The sequence below is a fragment of the Peromyscus maniculatus genome, chromosome 19 (genome assembly GCF_049852395.1).
Source record: "Peromyscus maniculatus bairdii isolate BWxNUB_F1_BW_parent chromosome 19, HU_Pman_BW_mat_3.1, whole genome shotgun sequence".
Taxonomy (NCBI): domain Eukaryota; kingdom Metazoa; phylum Chordata; class Mammalia; order Rodentia; family Cricetidae; genus Peromyscus; species Peromyscus maniculatus.
Window position 1 is genome coordinate 33,650,340 of NC_134870.1, and position 20,493 is coordinate 33,670,832.

At 44.9% G+C, this 20,493-nt stretch overlaps 1 protein-coding gene and 1 long non-coding RNA gene across 7 annotated transcripts in view; one reads left to right on the forward strand and one right to left on the reverse strand.

The window, feature by feature from the left end:
- The window catches only part of LOC143269572 (uncharacterized), a 43,982-nt gene extending 25,503 nt beyond the window's left edge, over positions 1-18,479 (reverse strand). Inside the window, exons 1-2 of the long non-coding RNA XR_013046064.1 lie at positions 18,018-18,479; positions 15,702-15,878 (exon numbers count right to left, since the gene is read on the reverse strand). This is a non-coding gene — a long non-coding RNA (uncharacterized LOC143269572). The remainder of the gene's footprint in view (positions 1-15,701; positions 15,879-18,017) is intronic.
- Sh3rf2 (SH3 domain containing ring finger 2) overlaps positions 1-20,493 on the forward strand; it is a 106,015-nt gene that overhangs the window by 76,974 nt on the left and 8,548 nt on the right. For all 6 annotated transcript variants that reach the window (XM_076555113.1, XM_076555111.1, XM_076555110.1 and 3 more), the window contains 2 exons: positions 13,085-13,176; positions 14,577-14,747. In XM_076555113.1, the coding sequence (XP_076411228.1) occupies positions 13,085-13,176; positions 14,577-14,747 (263 nt within the window). The remainder of the gene's footprint in view (positions 1-13,084; positions 13,177-14,576; positions 14,748-20,493) is intronic.

Here is a 20,493-nt window from a genome sequence, read left to right on the forward strand (position 1 = left end):
TGCTCCCTAGAGTATAGCCTCCCATATATAGGAAGAATATGTTCCCAACCCCAGTCCTTTCCATGTATATACATGAATAGTACAGACCCCAGAAGGTAAGGGACTCCACAAAAGTACACATTCCAAGCATGAGGTGTGGGGCAATGTGTTAGTTGTGGATGAATTTCATAGCCAAGTTCATTGTAGCCAGATAGTAAAGCAGAGTCCAAAAGCAAAGGCCATCAGAAACATTTCTCACTACCTCTCCACCTCCAGTTCCTTTAGAGACAGCATTTAATTAGCCTCCATCCCTTCTGCTTGTGTTTGTTGTGCTGCCTGTGCTCTTCGGGGGGCAGGCATCATGAGGGCAGAGGCATGCACAGGGCAAGCCCAAGGGTTTGTTAGGAGTAAGTGAAACAATCCGGAAAGCTAACTCAGCATCTGCTTCAACCGGCATCCAGGCCGTGGTCCCTCACCCTCCAGTAGACCTGGCCTGACTGATGTTAAACTCCACCAGTGACCATCAGCATGCCATTTGTCCTCCTCGAACTCAGGATTAAAATGTCTCTAAGGTCTGCTCGGGCTCTCGCATACTGGGATTCTAAAACCAGAGGCTGTGGCTAGAGATATGGCTCGGTGGTTAAGACTATTTCCTGCGGGGGACCTGAGTTCAGTTCCAGTTCCCACAGTGTGTGGTTCACACCATCTGTAACTCCAGCTCCAGCGCCTCTAACATCCTCTTCTGGCCTCCATGAGTACCTGCACACATGTGCACCCACATGCATATACATAAATAATAAGATCTTTTGAAAAATAATAAAGCCAGGGGCTTTTGGTTCTTCAAGATTCATGTAATTAATAAAAACCAAAGGCCCTTGGCCACAGCTCTTAAAAATAATATTGGACTATTAGACAGGGGATGACCATTTAACCTGGCCATTGACCAGGAGCAAAGCGGCCCTAGGTATGGTGACATCTGTTTTGACCAATGAGCATTGTGTGTGAACCAACCCAAATGCTGTGACTGCCCTCCCTCAGGCTCTGCTCTGTTGCCTATGCCTTGTGAAATCCATAAAGTACACTCATAAAAGCTGCAGGAGAGAGATGGCTGGGAAATGTCCCAGATGCTTTTGCAGGACTCTCGGAAACTGAGCCAACCCATCCTGGCTCAACCTAGCAAATGAAGACTGGAAGCTAGTGAAGTGGTTGCCTGTGGTTCCAGTCCTCACTGTGGTCTGTCCTCTGAGAACTCTCCAGCCCTATCACTGGCACGCTTGATCCTACCTCCAAACTACATGTGCTGCCTCAGACATTACAGGTGACACTCTGGATCAGACTGTTCAAGTTCAGATCCTGCCTAAGTTCAGATCCTTCCTCTGCTGACTACCTGACCCTATGGTAATATGTTCGCTTTAGCAATCTTGGCAGCAAAATGAGAATGAGGAAGAAACAGTAGCACTTAGTTTGGAACACTAGAGGAGCAGAGACAAGTGGATCCTTGGGGCTCCCTGATCAACCAGCTTAGGCTATTGGGCTACCTTCAGTCCAATGAGAAACCTTGTCTAAAAGAGAGGCAGGATGTCGTTTCTGAGGTACTGACATCCAAGTTTTATCTCAGGCCTCCACATGAACATTTGTGCACACCCACTAACACGCACCATACAAACATGTATATACATGTGCACACACACAAATAGCACTTTTTTAACTTACTATAAAGATTACATGAAAAAATACTTAGGAATGTGTGGCCTCTACTGAATAGTCTGTGAACATGACCTTTTGTGATGGTTGCATTCTCAGAAATGTATTATGGTCCCTCCCGTTCTATCTCAATGAGATGACACAGCCCTTAAAACAAGGGAACTGTACCTTCCTTTTCAAACCCTTTTCATTCATAGATGACCTCCCCTAGAACTCAGAACACTCACTGACTAGAAGGAATTAGACATGCCCAACTGATGCTCCATATTATTGAATGCCTGACTATCTGAATCCTTGAGTACTGGGCCAGGTCCACCATTGAGGGAAATAATGCCTGCTCGTGGGAAATCATCCATTGGGAAAAGAGGCTGAGTTAGGGAATATCAAGGGAAAAAAATAAAAGTAAAAAGCAACACTACCTAACTTCCAATACACCTCAGTTTTCTTGTGTTGCCAAATCTTAAGCCAATAGAAGAAAGAATTGGGTAAGAGAAGCCATGTCTTCTCTGTCTTACTCATCATCTGTCCCAAGTGGTTTAGACACCAGTCTTCTTGGAAGAACTCAGTGGACATTTGTGGGGTGCTCAGATATGCTCGGAAAGCTGGGGTACAAAGAGCAAAGTTACGTAACTGTCCTATGGATTTCTTCCTCTTTAATCAGGTTCACGTTTTTCATACCTTTTTAGCACACTGAGATTTAAAAAAAAAACTATCAGGACATTTGGAAATAGACAGTCTGAAATGTTTCAGGCTCTCTTTATCTCTGTTGGACACAAAAGAAGTCTGGAAGGTGAGAGGTAGCCATTGTCCAAACAACCTGGGGCTCTGAGCTTGAGTGGTTGACTCAGTGACCAAAAAGGACAGTAGAAGTTTACTTGCAAGGCAACTGAATTTATTCAGTTGCCGCAGGCTGGACCATCTAGGCAGGGCCTGTGGGCCTGTGGGACAGCCAATTCAAGCTTCTTAAATCCAGTTAGAAACATGGAGAACAGGCTTCTCCTGGACTTCAGAGTTTCACAAAACCAGCCCCATGCTTCCATGAAGGGGCTTTAAGAGATGGCTTTGGAGAAGATGCTAAAAAAATCCTTCCATGCACACACTCTGAGCTTGTCTCTAGAGAGGGTGCCCGGATGCTGATGGACCTTGCATCCATGCTCTATTAGTCCAGGGGGAAGGAAGGATTATTTCATGTTCAACCAAGGTCTCAGCCTGAGTATGAGGTATTTTTTAAAGGTCTCCCATAAAATACTTCAAGGAAGAACACCGTCCTGCCACCAAAAAGGTATCAGGCAGCTTCAGGTTACCATGGGAAAGCTATGTCTGTGATTTCTAAGGCTATGAGCTTATGTTTATTAAGGGAACTCAATTGCCCCCAAGGGAGCAGGGACAGCTGGTTTGATAATATAGGGAGTCCTGGTTATTTATTTTTTTCCCTCTTCTCTTTTTCAAGGGGTAGGGAAGTGAGGAAAAGTATCTTGCTATGTGGCACAGGCATGCTTCAAAAATCACAATTCTCATGTCGGGCGGTGGTGGCGCACGCCTTTAATCCCAGCACTCGGGAGGCAGAGCCAGGCAGATCTCTGTGAGTTCAAGGCCAGCCTGGGCTACCAAGTGAGTTCCAGGAATAGGCTCAAAGCTACACAGAGAAACCCTGTCTCGAAAAAAAAAAAAAATCACAATTCTCCTGCCTCATCTCACATGTGCTGGGATTACAGGCATACACTACTGGACCTGACCTGTTTCTTTTCTTCCTAAAAAGTCCTCACCTTTGTTTTTGTTTTTGTTTTAAATAACTTTAAGGAAGTGTTGTTGTTGGCCTTTTAACTTGGGAGTCAATAAACAATACAAATAGTAAATTTTGGAAAGGTCACAAAGATGGACGTGGATGGATTGTCCAACGATGTCTGGGCTCTCTGAACTTCTCCCCCTCCCGCCAAAAATTTTTCAACAAACTTTTCTTTTTAGCTAACCTCCCCAACATCTCTCCTGAAGTGAGACTCTAAGACTTACAAATTTGACAACTCATCATAGAAAAACTTATTAAAGTTCACCTAAATCAGATGGAAGAGTTAAGGACCATACAGGTCTACTTGACTGTGATTGCATGATAAAAGCAACAGAGAAGTCCCATTCCCCAGGGATCTGAACTCAGAACCAGTTTCTAGGGGGAAAAAAGTGTTGTATTGTCTCTTGACTGGTTTGAATCCACCCAACTCTCCATGCATGGCCATTTTCTTCAGTTAGAGAAATATACTTCACTGCTACTTTTTCTAACACAAAAAGCTGATTTCTAAGGATGGAGGGTATTTTTGTTTGCATCAGGGTTGCATAAATCATGGGAACCTCTAGACATTCTGACACATCTCATCTTGAGATGATCCTGTCTGGAAAATGTGAAGGCAAGATCCTGCTGCAGGCAGATAGCGTTATCAGCACATAGTCTACCTTGTACATGAGAAGAATGGCCCCACCATAATTCCCATGACCTAGCAGATCCTAAACAGACATATTTTGTGAATAAATACCACTGCTGCTAGGGGACCCAAAACAGACTTGAGAGGATCTGTGCTTATTTAAATGTTGTGGTTACACTACAAGCTGTAACACTTCAAGTGGACTGTTATAATAAGGACAAAGGTTAATTAATTGATTACTAAGGACAAACCAAATCATTAAGGATTTGGTGTGCCCCGATGTTTCAAAAATATTATAGTGCCCACCATCTCTGCCTTGGAACCCAAATCTTTCTGTAAAGGCAGCAGATCCTTGGGCTCAGGGAAGCGTAAGGAAGGCAAAGGGTGGGGGTGGCAGGGCAGGACATTCTGTATCTGCCCAAATAAGCCAGCTCAGGGGAGAGGATTTTTATCTTTGTGGTTTGACTTGTGAGTCGGATTTGGAGCTTTTTCCAAATATGCCAGTTGGAACCACAGCTGTAGAGAAGCACTGGTCCTCTACCTTCCTTAGAAGCTCGAGATGCATGAGACTAGCACACCCTACCATCAAGAAAAGATTCTTAGGGGCTGGAGAGATGGCTCAGCAGTTAAGAGCACTGACTGTTCTTCCAGAGGTCCTGAGTTCAATCCCAGCAACCACATGGTGGCTCACAACTATCTGTAATGAGATTTGGTGCCCTCTTCTGGCCTGCAGGTATATATGCAGACTATATACATAATAAATAAATAAATCTTAAAAAAAATAGATTTAAAAAAAAGGAAAGAAAAGATTCTTATATACAAGTTCCCAGACAGAAGGCCAGCTGCCCATCTTCTGTAAGGGAATTTGATCTACTGTGATTGACTTTTGGACCTCCTTTTAAAATTTGGTCCTACTGAGAAAGCTCTCTCGCCTGCCTCTTTTTCTCTCTCTTCTCCCTAGCTAGCTTGCTTTCCATCTCATAGTGGTAACAATAATAAAATGTGTTGGGTCCATCTATGAACCAGGTATGATACAAAGCACCCTCCATCCTGTGAGGTACCTTGTTTTCTCCCCCAACTGTGTGTGTGTGTGTGTGTGTGTGTGTGTGTGTGTGTGTGTGTGTGTGTTTGAGAAGTAGATGTATGCATGTGAGAGTGTGCGTCTGTGTGGTATGCATTTTGGACATCTTTTAGAATAAAATAACCATTAAAGAAAATGAAGAAAGGTAAGTGTGATGTAACACCATCATGTGGAGGCCAAGACGGGCGGGGTGTCTTGAGTTTGAGGCCAGCCTAGACTATAGATCCAAACCCTTTCAGAAAGGAAAAAGAAAAAGAAAAGGAAATATTGATTGACAGGAAGAAAGGAAGGGAATTGAATTTTCACAACAAAAACAAAACAACAACAACAAAAACTTGAAACACTGACAGGTGGATATTTCAGTTCTTGCACAATTTTGAGGCAATAATGTTTAAACACTTCCAAACATGGAAAAAAACTCCATGTGTTTCATGGGGACTAGGATATTTTTTATATTAAAAATAAAAATAAAATAAATAAATAAAAATATGGGACTATCTGAGTCAATTCCCAGCACCTAAGAAGTGGCTAATCTGTCTGTAGCTCCAATTCCAGAAGACTTGATGCCCTCTTCTGACCACTGAGAGAACTGCATGCACATGGTGCAAAGACGTGAAAGCAAAACACACATACATACCAAAAAAAAAAAAGTAAAGAAAAATGGAAAGAAAATTAATTCCACTAATATATCATGTTAATAGGTTTAAGAAGAAGACCTATGTGACATTTTAAATAATACAGAGAAAACATAGTATGGAAAAATAATACATGTGTTAGCACTTGATAGAATTCTATATCTGTTTATTATGTGCTAGAAAATTTATCAAGTAGGAGTAAAATCCTTAACAGAGTTCAGTGAGAGGGATCTATCAAAAAATCTGCAGCAAATACCTGGTTTAATGGTGAAGGTTAGAACGGGACCCTGTCACATTTCTGATCAACCCCATCTAGGGGCCTGGCCAACAGACTAAGCAAGAAGTAGTAAAGGTTGAATATTTGAAGGAAAATTTGTCATTATATGAAGATTATTATTGTCTATATGGAAAACTCAAAAGAATCTAGAATAACACATTGGGAGTAGATATGCCATTATCAAGGTTACTAGTCTCAAATTAGTATTTATAAACACATTTCTATACACCAAAAAAAGGAAGGTAATTTTCTTTTTGGTTTTTGTTTGTTTTCTTGCTTGCTTATTTCAGAGTCACTCTCTCTAGCTCAGGCTGAATTGGGACTCACCATGTAATCTAGGTTGCTTTCAAACTCATGGCAATCCTCCTGCCTCAGCCTCCCAAGTACTAGGTGTAAAGTTACAAGCTTTAAAATGTAATTTTTTTTCCTGAGACAGGGCCTCTTATAGCCCAGGTCGGCCTTGAACTTGGCATGTTGCAGAACGATGAACTTGAACTTCTTTCTGATCCTCCTGCCTCTGCTTTCCCAGTGCAGGGATTACAGACAAGCACTAGAATGCCAAGTTTTCTGCAGTGCTTAGGATCAAAACAGACAAATTAAATGGTGAATTGTGTCATGCTTTTAGCCAGGAAAACTCAGTACTTCTCTTTAAATGGTGTCTTGTCCAGGTGTGGTGGCCCACAGGTGGCAATCAGGAGGCTGAAGCGGGCAATTGGCAGGGCCAAATAGTAACTTCCAAGCCATCCAGGTCTACATTGTCTCAAACAGTTAAATAAAAAGGGAGGGAGGGAGGAAGGGAGGGAGGGAGGGAGGGAGGGAGGGAGGGAGGGAGGGAGGGAGGGAGGGAGGGAGGGAGGGAGGGAGGGAGGAAAAAAAGGAGATGGAGAGGGAATAGGCGGGAGTTGAGGTGAGGCCCCGGCTGGCCTTCAAACATGATCCTCCTTTCAAAGTTTCCGGAGTGCTGGGGTGATAGGTATGTGCCATCACACCTACATTTCAATATCTTAAAGCAGTTATACTCCCCCCAAATTTATCCACAAATTGAACACCTCCAGAGTTCGTTTTCATGAAACTCAAACAGTAACTCTAACATTCAGTCAGTAACTCTAACATTCCGTCAGAGCCACGAAAAGCCAGGGGCAAAGGGACCTCTACCGAGAAGGGGCGGGGTTTGTTTGGGGCGGGGCTTGAGGCCTGCTGATCAGACATCGTGGCTTCTTTCTTTCTTTCTTTCTTTCTTTCTTTCTTTCTTTTTTTTTTTTTTTTTTTTTTTTTTTTTTTTTTTTTTTTTTTTTTTTTTTTTTGAGACAGGGTTTCTCTGTGTAGCTTTGCGCCTATTCCTGGAACTCACTTGGTAGTCCAGGCTGGCCTCGAGCTCACAGAGATCTACCTGGCTGTGCCTCCCGAGTGCTGGGATTAAAGGCGTGCGCCACCACCGCCCGGCTCTCGCGGCTTCTTTCTTTAAAACCAAGTCCCAGCCGTGTTCATACTTAGCTCCAGCTTCTTTTAAGCCAATAAACGTGCTAGAAAACCTGGGAACAGACAGTGTGGAGAAGTGATTTATGGCAAACAGCTCCGCAGGTCAGAAGCGAAGAATGAGCTCCAACGCTGGTCTAATTGGGTATCCATGTGGGCAAAGGATGAAATTGGATTCCTCCCTCGTCAAAAATCAATTCCATGTGGACTAAAGAACTTATATATGAATGGTAAAACCATAAAACTTTCAGAAGGCAACGTAGAAGCATACCTCACAACCTTGAGATTAAAAGGCATCTTAGCCAAGATTTTTTAAAAGTGAGAACTGTACGGCAAAATATTATATAATTACTTCCGTCCATCAAAAGATGCTACATAATAAAAAAAAATACAAGCTACAAGGGATTTATATCTAAAAATAATAGAATTCCACAACTTAATGAGAAAAATAATAAATAACCCGAGGGCTTTGGAGAGACAAAGGATAGGAACAGGCATTTCAAGTAATAAGAATGGTCGGCAAACATTTGAAAACAGGGAAAATGAAGAAACTCAAATTCATTGGCATTTCAGAGATGTGAATGTAAAACGACAATGAACTAGCATTTCACCCCACCACACGAGTAGATATTAAAGAGCTGAGGGTTACCTCATGCTGGCAACACTCTAAAATAACAGGAATTGTCATTAGTTGCTGGCAGACGTGTAAATTGTTACGGCCACACTGGGAAACAATTTGTTATTACCTAATAAAACTGAACAGGCTCCTACCCTACGGCCCATCAATTCCATTCCTAGGTGTATATCCTGGAGAAACTCTTGTCCATGAGCACAGGGGACATGTACAGGAATGTTCAGAGCAACACTGTTCATAACAGCCCCAAAGTAAAAGCCGCCCAAATGACATATAAACGATAGACTAGTCCTGTGGTGGTATATTCCTGCCGTGAAATACGGGACAGGAGCCACAATACATACAGCAAACCTCCCTGTCACGGAATGCACTTATTGCATGTCACAGCAGACAGAACAGAGAAGCGTGTGCCAGAGTGGGAGGAGCTACCCAGAAAAGCCCTGGAATGATAAGCTCACATTTTCGCACTATGGCTACCTCTCGTGCAGTGATTCTCAACCTTCCTAATACCATGACCCTATAATACAGTTCCTCATGCTGTGATCACCAATCACAAAATTATTTCCTTGCTACTTTGTAACTTTATTTTATTTTGCTACTGTTATGATGTGTACTATAAACATATGACGTGCAGGCTCTCTGATATGCGACCCCTGTGGGTCACAACCCACAGGTTGAGAACCGCTGCTCTAGAGGTGGGGAGGGGGAGGGGGAGCCATATGGCTATTGAGAGAGCTGCTAAGTACAATCGCCCGTTTCTATCTGTATTCTGAGTTGAGTGGTATGGATACACGCATCCCCTATACTATTATGTAAGTGGTACATAAAATCATCTATCTACTTGCTGTGCACATGAAGTATTTATGATTTAGACTTTTAATAGGAAATAGAAGTAACAAGAAAGAGGAGAGAGTAAAGGTCAAATACAGTGTGGCCAAAGAGACCGCGTGGCTGAGCTGAAGAGCAGGAGTAGAGGAAGGTGTGGTGGTTTGTATAAGAAGGACCCCCATAGACTCACATATTTGAATACTTAGGGAGTGGCATGAGGAGGTGGAGCCTCTGCTGCCTTCGGATCCAGATGTAGAACTCTGTCACCTCCCCAGCACCATGTCTGCCTGCATGCCACCATGCTTCCCACATAACAATAATGGACTAAACCTCTGAACCTGTAAGCCAGCCCCGATTAAATGTTTTCCTTTCTAAGAGTTGCCAAGGACATGGAGTCTATTCACCCCAATAAAACCCTAACTAAGCAGAAGTTGGTGCCAGGATTATGGGATATTGCTGGGACGGACTTGACAAGGTTTTGGGGATACCTGAAGAAGGACTGTGGAACTTTGGGCTAGAAGAGTCATTGAGTATTAAGAGTTCAGTGAGGTCTTTTGTCGGAGATTTGAAGACAAGAATGTTGAGAGCAGTGCAGACAATGACGGCCTGGTTTGTGAAGGTTCAGAGGGAAGCAAAGATTCAACCAGGCCCTTTGTGTGAAGAATCTGTGGTTCTGGTCAGCTGGGGCTGAAGAATTGGCTGTGATTAACTAGAGACCAGGACCACTAAATCACCGTTGTTTTAATGGTGTAATCAATGCTGGATAGCTGGAGCTGAGAAATTACTGGTGATTAAGAAGAAGACCAATGTCGGCTGGTGGTGGCACATGCCGTTAATCCCAGCACTCCAAGAGGCAGAGGTAGACAAGATGTCTCTGAGTTTGAGGCCAGTCTGATCTACAGAGCGAGTTCCAGGACAGGCTCCAAAGCTATACAGAGAAAACCTGTCTTGAAAAACAAAACAAAGCAAAAAGAAAAAACAAAACAAAAGGCCAACATCAGTGAGGTGAAATTTTCTGTGAAGTGTTTCCTGAGAGCACACAGAAGCTGTGTTCCAGAGGTGGCCAAGGTTGTACCTCGAGCTGTAGCCAGACTTGGTAATGCAAGAGTCACCCAGGTGGTACTGATTTTGAAGGCACGGAGGGGCCATGGAGAGCAGCTAAGGCTTGGCATTGTGAGAGGTCAGGAGAGGCCATTGGTGAAGGTGCAGCCTCAGTAGCAATTGAAGACCCAGAACTGAAGGGACCATGCAAAGAAGTTAAGGCTTAGCACCATAAAGAGAGCCTATGAGAGGATATTGGTGAAAGTGCAGCCCAGGTACAGCAGGAAACCCCAGCACATTGGAGATGCCTGTAACATGAACCTTAAAAGGTCTTATAATAAAAAACCCAGATCCAGATACTGGGGTGAAAGCTGAAAGATCAGAGAAGCAGAACAACCAGCCACTAGTTCTTACCTCTACAAAATCCTCGGCCTCAAGAGAGCGAGTTCCTGTTTCCACACACCTTATATACCTGTCCTGCCATATTACTTCCTGGGATTAAAGGTGTGTGTCACCACTGCCTGGTTCTGTTTCTCTCTAGTACCGCGGTGTGGCCTTGAACTCACAGAGATCCAGAGACATCTCTGCCTCCCGAGTGATAGGATTAAAGGTGTGTGCCACCACTGCCTGACTTCTATGTCTAATTTAGTGGCTGGCTCTGTCCTCTGATCCCCAGACAATCTTTATTGGGGTGCATAATATATCACCACGGATGCCAGGACCATGGGATGACCACCGAGAACGGCAGGAGCTGTGGGAGTGAATCCTGCCCAAGCTTGGAAAACAAGCTGTGTGTGATGCAGAGGGCAGGGCTAGAGAAGTGACTCAATCTCTTTGAAGGAGCCCAGAAGATGATGAGTGAATCCAAGATAGTGGACATTGCTTTGATCTAATTGTGACTGTGCCCTGGTATTTCATTCTTAAAGTAAGAATGTATCTAATTTATTTTTGATTTTATGAGATCCCACATCTGAGAGATTAAATTTTAAGAGATTTTAGGCTGTAAACGAGACTTTGAAATTTAAAAAAAAAAAACTGAACTTTAAAGTGTTTGAATTTGTAAAGACTTTGGGATGTTTTAAGTTTATAAAATGTTTTATATTGTGATATTGGTATTAATGTGTCATCTTAGGGAATGAACAAAAAAGGGAAAGGTTGTGGCTTAACAGTGATGTGTTTGTGTGTCAGGTTGCCAAGAAGTCGATTGTGCTGGATAGTTTTATGTAAGCTTGACACAAGCTAAAGTCATTTGAGAGAAGGGAATCTCAATTAAGAAAATGCCTCTATAAGATCAGCACTGTAGGCAAACTTGTAGGGCATTTCCTTAATTCATGATAGATGAGGAAGGGCCCAGCCCATTGTGGGTGGTGTGATCTCCTGGGCTGGTGGTCCTGGGTTCTATAAAGAAGCAAGCTGAGCAAGCCATGGGGAGCAAGCCAGTAAGCAGCACTCCTCCATGGTCTCTGCATCAGCTCCTGCCTCCAGGTTCCTGCCCTGTTTGAGTTCCTGTCCTGACTTCCTTCAATGATGAACATCGACGTAGAAGTGTAAGCCAAACAAACCCTTTCCTCCTCAACTTGTTTTTTTGGTTATGGTGTTTCATCACAACAATAGAAACCCTAACTAAGACAGAAGGTGAGGTTGGAAAGGGGAAGCAGGAAAATATTCTAAGATAGTTCAGCCTTTCAAATGCTTGCCACACAAATGAGAAGACAAGTTCAGCCCCAAGAATCCACATAAAAGACCCAAATGTAGTGGTGTGTACTTGTAATCCCAGAGATGACTCACTGACTGGCCAGCCTAGCATGGTCAGCAAGCCCCAGGTCCCAATGAGAGATCCTGTCTCAAAACAGAAAGAAGTTGGGGCAGGGGGGAGAAGGTAAGGGTTGATGAGATGGCCCAGCAGGTAAAGGTGCTTGCTGCCAAGCCTGATGATCTAAGCTCTGAATTCTACCCCCAGGACCTATATATGGTTTTTCTGACCTCCACTTTTGTGTGTGTGTGTGCATGCACGCATATGCACACGCAAACACACACATGTGCACACACACACTTTTTTCTTTAAGCACATAAGGCTGTTAGACATTGGGAAGAATCCTAGAAGAGTAGGCAGAGTTCAGAGGCTTCTGTCATTGCTGTTCTGGTTTTAGCTGGAAGAAATGAAAAGGATTCAGATTCATGTTCTATAAGTTATTGAGTACCCTGCTAAGACGTGTGTGTGTGTGTGTGTGTGTGTGTGTGTGTGTGTGTGTGTGTGTGTGTTAATACTATCAGTAGTGAATGAGCAGGTTAGCTCATATCCTAGACTTCATTTTAAATTGTGCTTGTCCTAGTTAAATAACTGTTGTCCCCCCAAAGTATCTCAGCTTCTGATGGAAAAAAATGGGGATTAATAAGCTACCTCTGGTAAGGACTAAATTTGCTGATACTTACAAGGCACTTAAAAGTGTGGGGGAAGAGCTAAGTCCCGAGTCTCTGTTAGATGTCCTGTTGTTTTAAACGTGCAGGCTTTCACACAGGGGCTGGGTGGGATGGGACAGGAGAAACGTATAGCTCTGCTGGCTCTAAGTTGGCACCCTGCCATACTCTGCTGCAATCCTTTGAGAACTCAGCCCAGGAACACTACATGGACAGGCCATAAGACACCTGCTCCGTGGGCTGGAGAGATGGCTTAGAGGTTAAGAGCACTCACTGCTCTTCCAGAGGTCCTGAGTTCAATTCCCAGCAACCACGTGGTGGCTCACAACCATCTGTAATGAGATCTGGTGCCATCTTCTGGCCTGCAGGCATACATGCAGACAAAACACTGTATACATAATAAATAAATCTTTAAAAAAAAAAAAAAAGACACCTGCTCCACCTCACTCTACCCAAGGCCATAAACCAGAGAAATGGCTGGGTGGGCTGTGCTGGGCATGGCTGTTGTTATGTGCGTCAGGCTGCTCTGTGATTTGCTCACCTACCTGGTTTGGGGTGCTCACTGGTTCTGTTTGGCTGTCTCTTCTGTCTGTATAGGTCAGCACATCTCACCCTGCACCTGCCTCCCTGGGACATTCCACAGCCGTGGTCAGTGTGCCCGGCTCCCAGCAACACCTCTCAGCTAACATGTGAGTAAAAAGCTCAGCACCCCTCCTCCAATTCTGACACCGAGATCTCATCATTACATCCCTTTGCCACCTAGTCTCCATGCCCAAACCATAGCATCCAAACAGCTAATCCCACTTCCTTTTCCACCACTGATGGTGATGAGCACGGACGAGAAAAATGCAGATTAGAAACGACAGCATTGCTGGGAGATTGAATACTGAGCAGTCTCTATTGTCTCCCTTCAGGTTTAAAATATTGGGTCATAAATTAATACTGACTTACTATAATTAGTAAAAAAACATAAATAGACTCAGCATTGGAGGTAAGAAAAACACTGGCAAATAAGATCCACTTTGATAACGAGTTTAGGGGTGTCTCCCAGTCCTTAGGATCTCAAAGGACTACCAGGCATGTCTGACCTGCAGCCTACATGCCACATGAGACCAAACAGAGCTATGGATACAGCCCCACACAAAACCATAAGCTGACAAAAAACACTATCATCTCTATTTTGCTTTTTTTATTTTTTGTAAACTCCATTATACAGTTCTGGGCATAAATTTTGTAGATGACAACATCATGTCACAATGTCAAAAGCCTGGACACGCCTGGCTGAAGTGACCCCGAATCCAGCAAGGCAATCAAGTTCTTCCTTTAATGCCTCTCATGAGGCAGCTGTTCTCATGCCCTCAGCCTCAGCCTCACTGTTTCCCGGTGTCCTCACGACTGTGACTCATACTTGGACGCCACCTACCTGACTCCTGTGTGAACTTTAGAATACAGTGTCTATTTTCTCCTCACTCACATTTTTTCCATGATACAAAACCCATTCTCCTCCACCTACTGTCCAGCCAGTGGAATCACTGTGTGCAAAAATAATAAGGATCATCACCCCTGCCTCCGACTTCCTAACGTACACTTTACAGTTGGCATCCGGCTCTCTCCCAGGCCATTCCGAGAAGTCAAACAAGGCCCTCCTCGCAGTCCCGCAGAGGGGTTCAGAGAGGCTTTTGTGATGACTCTTGTCATCAGAGAGCCTTGCTGTCCTCAGAACAGCAGCAGACAGGAGTGAGAAAGCACTGAGGTAGACTCTCCCACACCTCTCCCACTGACCCTGTCCTTCAAGTCTCTTCTCTGCTGGAGGCCGGTTCCCCATTGCCACAGTGCCCATGGTGGCCTTCCAGCTATGCGGTGCCCTATGGAGTGGAGACACGAAGGCAGGATGTCCACTGGCATGCCAGCCAGGTGGTTCCACTTCTGTCTGCCTTCCCATGGTTAAGTTTCCATTTTTAGTGGGTTTTGTTGCTAGGTGCCGGCGGGTGGGCTATAGGTACTGGCCGCCCCCAGCCCTTCCTCAGCTCTGCGCCCTCCTCAGCATCCTCCCCCGCTTCCCTTATGTGCGGCCTCCTTGTGTTTCCAGGTGTGTAGCCCTGCACTCGTACTCAGCCCACGGACCTGACGAGCTGGACCTGCAGAAAGGAGAAGGCATCAAGGTGCTGGGGAAGTACCAAGACGGCTGGCTGAGGGGTCTCTCCCTCGTCACGGGGCGAGCTGGCATCTTCCCGAGCGACTACGTCATCCCCGTTTTCAGGTACATCTCCAGGGCCCTTCTGTGGGCTGAGCTGAGGATGGACCCAGTGCCTTCAATAGAGCACAAGCCAAGAAGTAGCTTTTGCCTTCATATCCCATTAACTTACACACAAAATATTTATAACTTCCCCCCCATCCCAGAGGTCTCACTGTTTTGTTTTTTGTTTTTTGTTTTTTGTTTTTACATGCCTGGAACTTAGCCAAGTTGGCCTCAAACTCACAGTCCTCCTGCCTCAGACTCCCAGGTGCTAGAACTACAGGTGTGAAACACCGTGCCCAGCTTTGCCTCATTTAATTCTCTGGCCATGCAAAGCGCCTGGCGTACATTATTCTCTAGATGAAGGCACTGATAATGCAGTGAAATAGCCTGCTTAGGATTGCCTTTGAAGCTTTCTGCGGCCGAGTCCCAGACTTCCCACATCACATCTGACACCAAAACAATACCATTGACCGACTAAATGGAAAATGTGACCAAATGCCTCCCTGGAGCATCTCAGGAAGGTTCTCAGGACACTCAAGTAGGAGGCAGAATTTCCATGGATTCAGACCAGTGCTTGTCCGGCCATGCCCCGGATCAAAGACCAGTTACCCTGAAGGCGCCCTTCCTCCCAGCTTTCCCTGTGACATACCTAATCAATGCCACTAATGGGGGTTTGTCCTGCCTCTTCACGCTGTGCCCATCAGTTCACACAGTCCTCAGACTGACTGTGATTCCTCCTACCTCCCCCCTCACCTGCCCAGCTGTGAGGCAACAAGGCCCTTGTCACCCACTGAGCCCTGTCTTTGTGTCTGGGTCACGAACTCCAGGAAAGGGTCAGACTCTGTGAGCACCAAGGCCCTATTGCCGCTTTGGCAGACCTTCTTTTAGGTGGAGCCCTGAGTCTGGAGGAGGGCAACCATGGTGAGGAAAGAAGAGACTGCAGCGTGGAAGAGACTGAGAAAGTGGGGTGGTTACCTGTGGAGCACAAAGGACAAAGGGAGCATGACGTGTACCAGGCTACACTGAGGCCACGAGTGGCACCAGAGGAAAGCAGGGAACTCAACTTAGAAGGTTCGGGTTCCATAAAGGGCTCCATTCTTCATATATAGCGTTTCCTCCACATGGCTAGCTGGTGAGGCAAAGGATCCCTGTCTAGAAGAGAACAGACAAAGATGAGATCCCCAAGGACCAGAGTTACATGAAAAGGGTTTTTTGTTGTTGTTGTTGTTGTTGTTGTTTGGTTTCTTTTTTTTTTTTTTTAATGTGACAGAAGTTGGGACAAGACATCATGGCTATTCCTTTCAATGTAAGATAATTAGAAGTTGTTGGGAGAATGGCAAACCAAAAGTGTGTGTAATTGATACTGTCATCTCCTCAAACATATTTATTGAACGTTTTTTGTGGATTTTATATAGATGAGCATTTTTTGCCTGCACATAGGCATGTGCACTGTGTGCAGGTCTAGTGCCCTCAGAGACCAGAAGAGGGCACCAGATCTCCTGGTGCTGGAGTTACAGATGGTTGTGATCCACCATCTGAGTGCTGGGAACCAAACTCAGGGCCTCTGCAGGAGCAACCAGTGCTTTTAACTACTGAGCCATCTCTCCGGTCCCTTAATGTTAACTATATGTCGGATACCATACCTTTCCTGGACCTGGGAAAATATTAGTAAATGAAACACATACATGCACCCACCTACATGTGTGTGTGTAAGGATCTGGCCTTGCCAAGACGAAAGGAGAATGAGGAAATGGGGAAGTAAGCCAAGCTGATCTTGAAGAGAAGTACATTCCAGGCCACAGAAACAGCAAGTTCAAAGGTCCTGGGGTAGGAATGTACCTGCCGTGAAAACCAACTAGACTGGACAAGAGCAAATGAGAGGGAGACTAAGAGAAGATGAGGTCAGAATGGTAAATGGGGCCAAGTCATCTAGAATTCTTAGGTCATAATAAAGGGTTTGGTTTTTAACTTAATAGCAGAGTTTTGAGCAGAAGAGTAGCATGATCTAACCTGTGTTTAACCATAATCTCTCTGTTTGCTGGGTTGAGGATAAGCTGTAGAGAAGAAAGAGTAGAGACAGAAAAATCTAGCTAAGAGAATACCCTAACAATCCTACAGAGAGGGTAAGTCATCACTCTGTCAGCATATGTGGTGGTAATTTGAAGATGCAGATTCCACAAACACCTTAAAGCTAGAGGCATCAGTGATTTTCTCACACTAAATATCAGGTATGAAGGGGTAGAGGATTCAAGGTGAAGGCGAGGTTTTTTCCCCCCTCTGGTTAACCAAAAGAGAGTATCTCTTTTATCTGGATGACAACGATGAAAATACTACCAGATGGGTCTGAGCTGTGGGCAAGCAAACACTTACTTCACAGCCGATTAAGTGCGAGGTGCCTATTAGTACCACAAGTAAGGATGCCGGTGAGCCACTGAGTAGACACGTCTAGTATTGAAGAGAGAGCCCTGGTCTGGAGATGCTATTTAAAGCCATTAATTAGATGAGATTAGATGAGATCATTGTGGTGTGATGGGGTGTCAAGAGACTAATAAAACAGCCAGAAGCTAAAATCCTCAAGGAATAAGAGGAGAGGCAGACCTAGAGGGTAGGTGATTGCAACAGCTGCCATGGGTGGTAGACTATGATGAGATGAACGAAAGCTAGAAGGTATTGAAAGAATTTGGAATGACCATGAAAAAGCAGTGAGGGACAAGGAGGATGCTGATCTTCTGTAGGATCAGACTGCCAAGGTCTTTGCTTATACATCAGCCTTAGCCCAGAGCCTGGGATGAGTCATCAAAGTATTAGTATAAATGAGAGTGATCATATATTTACCATCTCTATATTTCTGAGGAAATATAAACTGAGGAAAGCCTTCAGTGTCTTGGGATAATTGGGATGTGTGGTCACCGTGTGCACGTGGGATGCCAGCCTACCAGTGCTCCTGCCTCCATTCTCTCATCCATGGTTTTCTCTTGGGTAGACACCCGGTGCCCTCCAGTAAGCCATGCAGTCTGTGCTTGCCCCTCTGAAAGGGCTGCATGCCAGACCGTGGTGGGGTTCCAGTGCTAACAGATTGACAGTGAGCTGAGCCTGTCTCCAAGTCTGCAGAAATCTGAACATGATCAGATCATGAGGTGTTAAGGTTGGGGCATGGTTTTCTCGTGGGGAAGGGGCATTCCCAAGAAGAACAAAAATCTCTGTTCCTAAGTGCTGTTGGGTTAGAAAGAATCTGAGTGTTATTTCCTTGATGGTATTTCTCATACGAAGAAAGTTCCCATCCTCACTAACCTTAGAGGTGAATGACATTTGCCAAATGTGTCCAGCCGGGTACACCTAGCCCTTGGTCCTACCCACCCTTCCGTGTGTTATGTTTCATCCTCCCAGTCCTCAGAACTGGAACATACTGTCTTTGTCACCTTTGTTTCTGCTATTGTTAGCAAGTTCTACGTGAGAACCCGGTAGGTTGGACAGCACCTGCAAGGCCCCTTTCTGCTCTTTGACACCTGTGTTCTTTGTGTCTGATCTACAACGATGACTCTGTAGTGTCATTAGTGCCTTCGGTTTAAAATGCCAGCGGTCCCGGGCTCAAAGACGTGAGGTGTCCCCTGGGCACTGAAACCTTTGCTTTTCCCGCATCATGCCCTGACAAACTGAGACACAGTTTAGGGATTAACTACAGCTAAGAACTGACCAGAGCTGAGCATTGTGACACATGCCTATAATCCCAGCACTCTGGGAGGCAAGATAAGAGGATTGGCATGAGTTTGAGACAAGGCTGGGCTATGTAGTGGATATCAAGCCAGCCAGAGATACACAGCAAGAATGTCGAAAAAAAAATTGACAAAAATGGCAAAGTTTCCATTTAAAATGCAATAAGTTGGCCTTTCTAACTGCCCATAGTGGAAAAAAAAAAAAAACTCCAGCTACCAAAGTGTCTAGCTCTTATTAACCACAGCTAAACATCTGCTTCCCTGAAGTCTCTTCTCTTCTGCCCCTGAAGACATATGCAGGGTTTACAGAGCAGATGTCAAGTGTCCATCTGTCCAGCATCCAAACCCCTCCTTAACCGCACCAACATCCACTTGAGTCATTGTCCTGTGTGCTCTCAGTAGGCGGTGGTCCTCAACTTTCTCCTCATCCCACCCACAACTAAATTTTTTTTTCTTGAAGGTTGGTAGTATATGAGAGAGGGTCTCATGTAGCCCAGACTGGCCTTAAACTTTCTTTATAGATAAAGCTGATCTTGAGTTCCTTAATGTTTGAATGAAAATAAGCCCCTATAGGCTCATAGGGACTGACACTATTAGGTGCGACTTTGTTGGAGTAGGTGTGGCCTTGTTGGAGGAAGTACATCACTGGGAATGGGCTTTGAGGCTTCAAATTGCTCAAGCCAGGCCCAGAGTCTTTCTTTTCCTGCTGCCTGAGGATCCAGATGTAGGTTTCTCAGCTCCTTCTCCAGCCCCATGTCTGCCTGCATGCTGCCATGATGATAATGAACTAAACCTCTGAACCTCTAAGCCAGCCCCAATTAAATGTTTTCCTTAATAAGAGTTGCTGTGGTCATGGAGTCCCTTCACAACAATAGAAACTCTAACTAAGATACGTATCGTCCTGCTTCCATCCCCCAGTGCTGGGATTACAGGTGTGTGCCACCATGCCAGCTTAACTTGGCCAATCTTGCAGTCCTATTTGAAACTCTGAAACAGGAGCCAGGGAGGAAAGCTGGAAGTCATTACGGGGAAGCCAGCAGTAACATCTGATCCCTACTCTTGCCTCAGATCCACCACGGAACCTGAAGCTGCCCACTTGCATCCTGTTCCCAGGTCCTTCCCACCTGGCTCTTGTAGTCCCAATAAATTCCCTTCTGTGTAATTAGGCAGGATGGTTCTTTACTGTAGCCTTCACAGACAAGCATGCCTGCCTTGTCTTGTGCCTTATGGGTGGAGGAAGGTGACAAGGGGCCATCACTGCCTGGCCTTTCATTCCCCACACAGATACTCTAAAGATGGCCAAGGTTCAACATTTCTTCTTAGTCGGAGGCTGCTTCCCATGGCAAGACCAACAGAACTACTATGTGGAATGCTGTCTTTGAAAACAGGACAAGGTCTAATATCACAGACAGAAAGGGACACAGGGACCTGTTAGCAAAGCAAACCAGAATATCCACTCCTCCCAGTTAAGCCCAGAATGTCTATCATTGTTCTCTGGAAAACAAGGATCATAATGTCTTCAGGTTTGGGGTTTCCTGGGGATTAATTAATACATGTTAGCAAAGTGCTTTGATGTTGGAAGAAAACGCTAGCTAGGTGCTAAGCTTTTTGCCAAAAGACAAAGAGGGAGTCAGCGTTGGATGGGAAAAATCACAATTTAGGAGTTCCTGGAATTAAGCCCAGTGCTGAGCTTATCCCTGGTGCCATCAACAGTCATTCAAAGAAGGGACTGGTGGAGTAAGACTGACCTGAGCCTAATTAGCTGTGTTCTGTCCTTGCTTCTGTTGCTCCTGCTGGAAACGATTTGGAAACTAGTAATACTTCCACCAATAACTAGTCTTACCTGGTGCCAATGCACCTTGCAGCAAGTGACGCCTAGAGGCCTCTTGCTCAGAAGACGGATGGATCAGCTGCACTCTGCTGTGGAAGCCAGTCAGTTGCTGGAGACCTTCACTACTTCCTAGGCCTCATCTCTAGAATGCAGACTTGTTTTCTCACTAAGTGATTCCTCCACTCTCTATTGACCACACCATGGAGACCAGAGACGGTTGACA